Genomic DNA, 226 nt, shown 5'->3' on the forward strand with positions numbered 1-226 from the left:
CACACACAGGTCACACACGGGACACACCCCTGAGCACGCAGAGCTCCTGCCCCGCAGGTAGCAGGGGCCCTGTGCCCCGGGCAGTGCCCTGGCACAGCCCCCGTGCCCACGCGTGCCTCCCCGCAGGGAAGGTGGTGTACGCAGAGACCACCACGGCGCACGCCACGCTCACCGGGCTGCACTACTACCACCAGGACTGGTTCCACGCCGCCGCCTACGTCACCGT

The 226-nt window shown here is 70.4% G+C and overlaps 1 protein-coding gene across 1 annotated transcript in view; it reads left to right on the forward strand.

The window, feature by feature from the left end:
* Positions 1–126: 126 nt before the first annotated feature.
* The window catches only part of LOC106632189 (dihydropyrimidinase-related protein 5-like), a gene marked incomplete at both ends in the record, with an annotated part of 2,497 nt that continues 2,397 nt past the window's right edge, over positions 127–226 (forward strand). The window contains one exon of the mRNA XM_031065905.1: positions 127–224. Within this exon, the coding sequence (XP_030921765.1) occupies positions 127–224 (98 nt within the window). The remainder of the gene's footprint in view (positions 225–226) is intronic.

Source organism: Geospiza fortis, unplaced genomic scaffold (assembly GCF_000277835.1).
Source record: "Geospiza fortis unplaced genomic scaffold, GeoFor_1.0 scaffold1730, whole genome shotgun sequence".
Lineage (NCBI taxonomy): Eukaryota > Metazoa > Chordata > Aves > Passeriformes > Thraupidae > Geospiza > Geospiza fortis.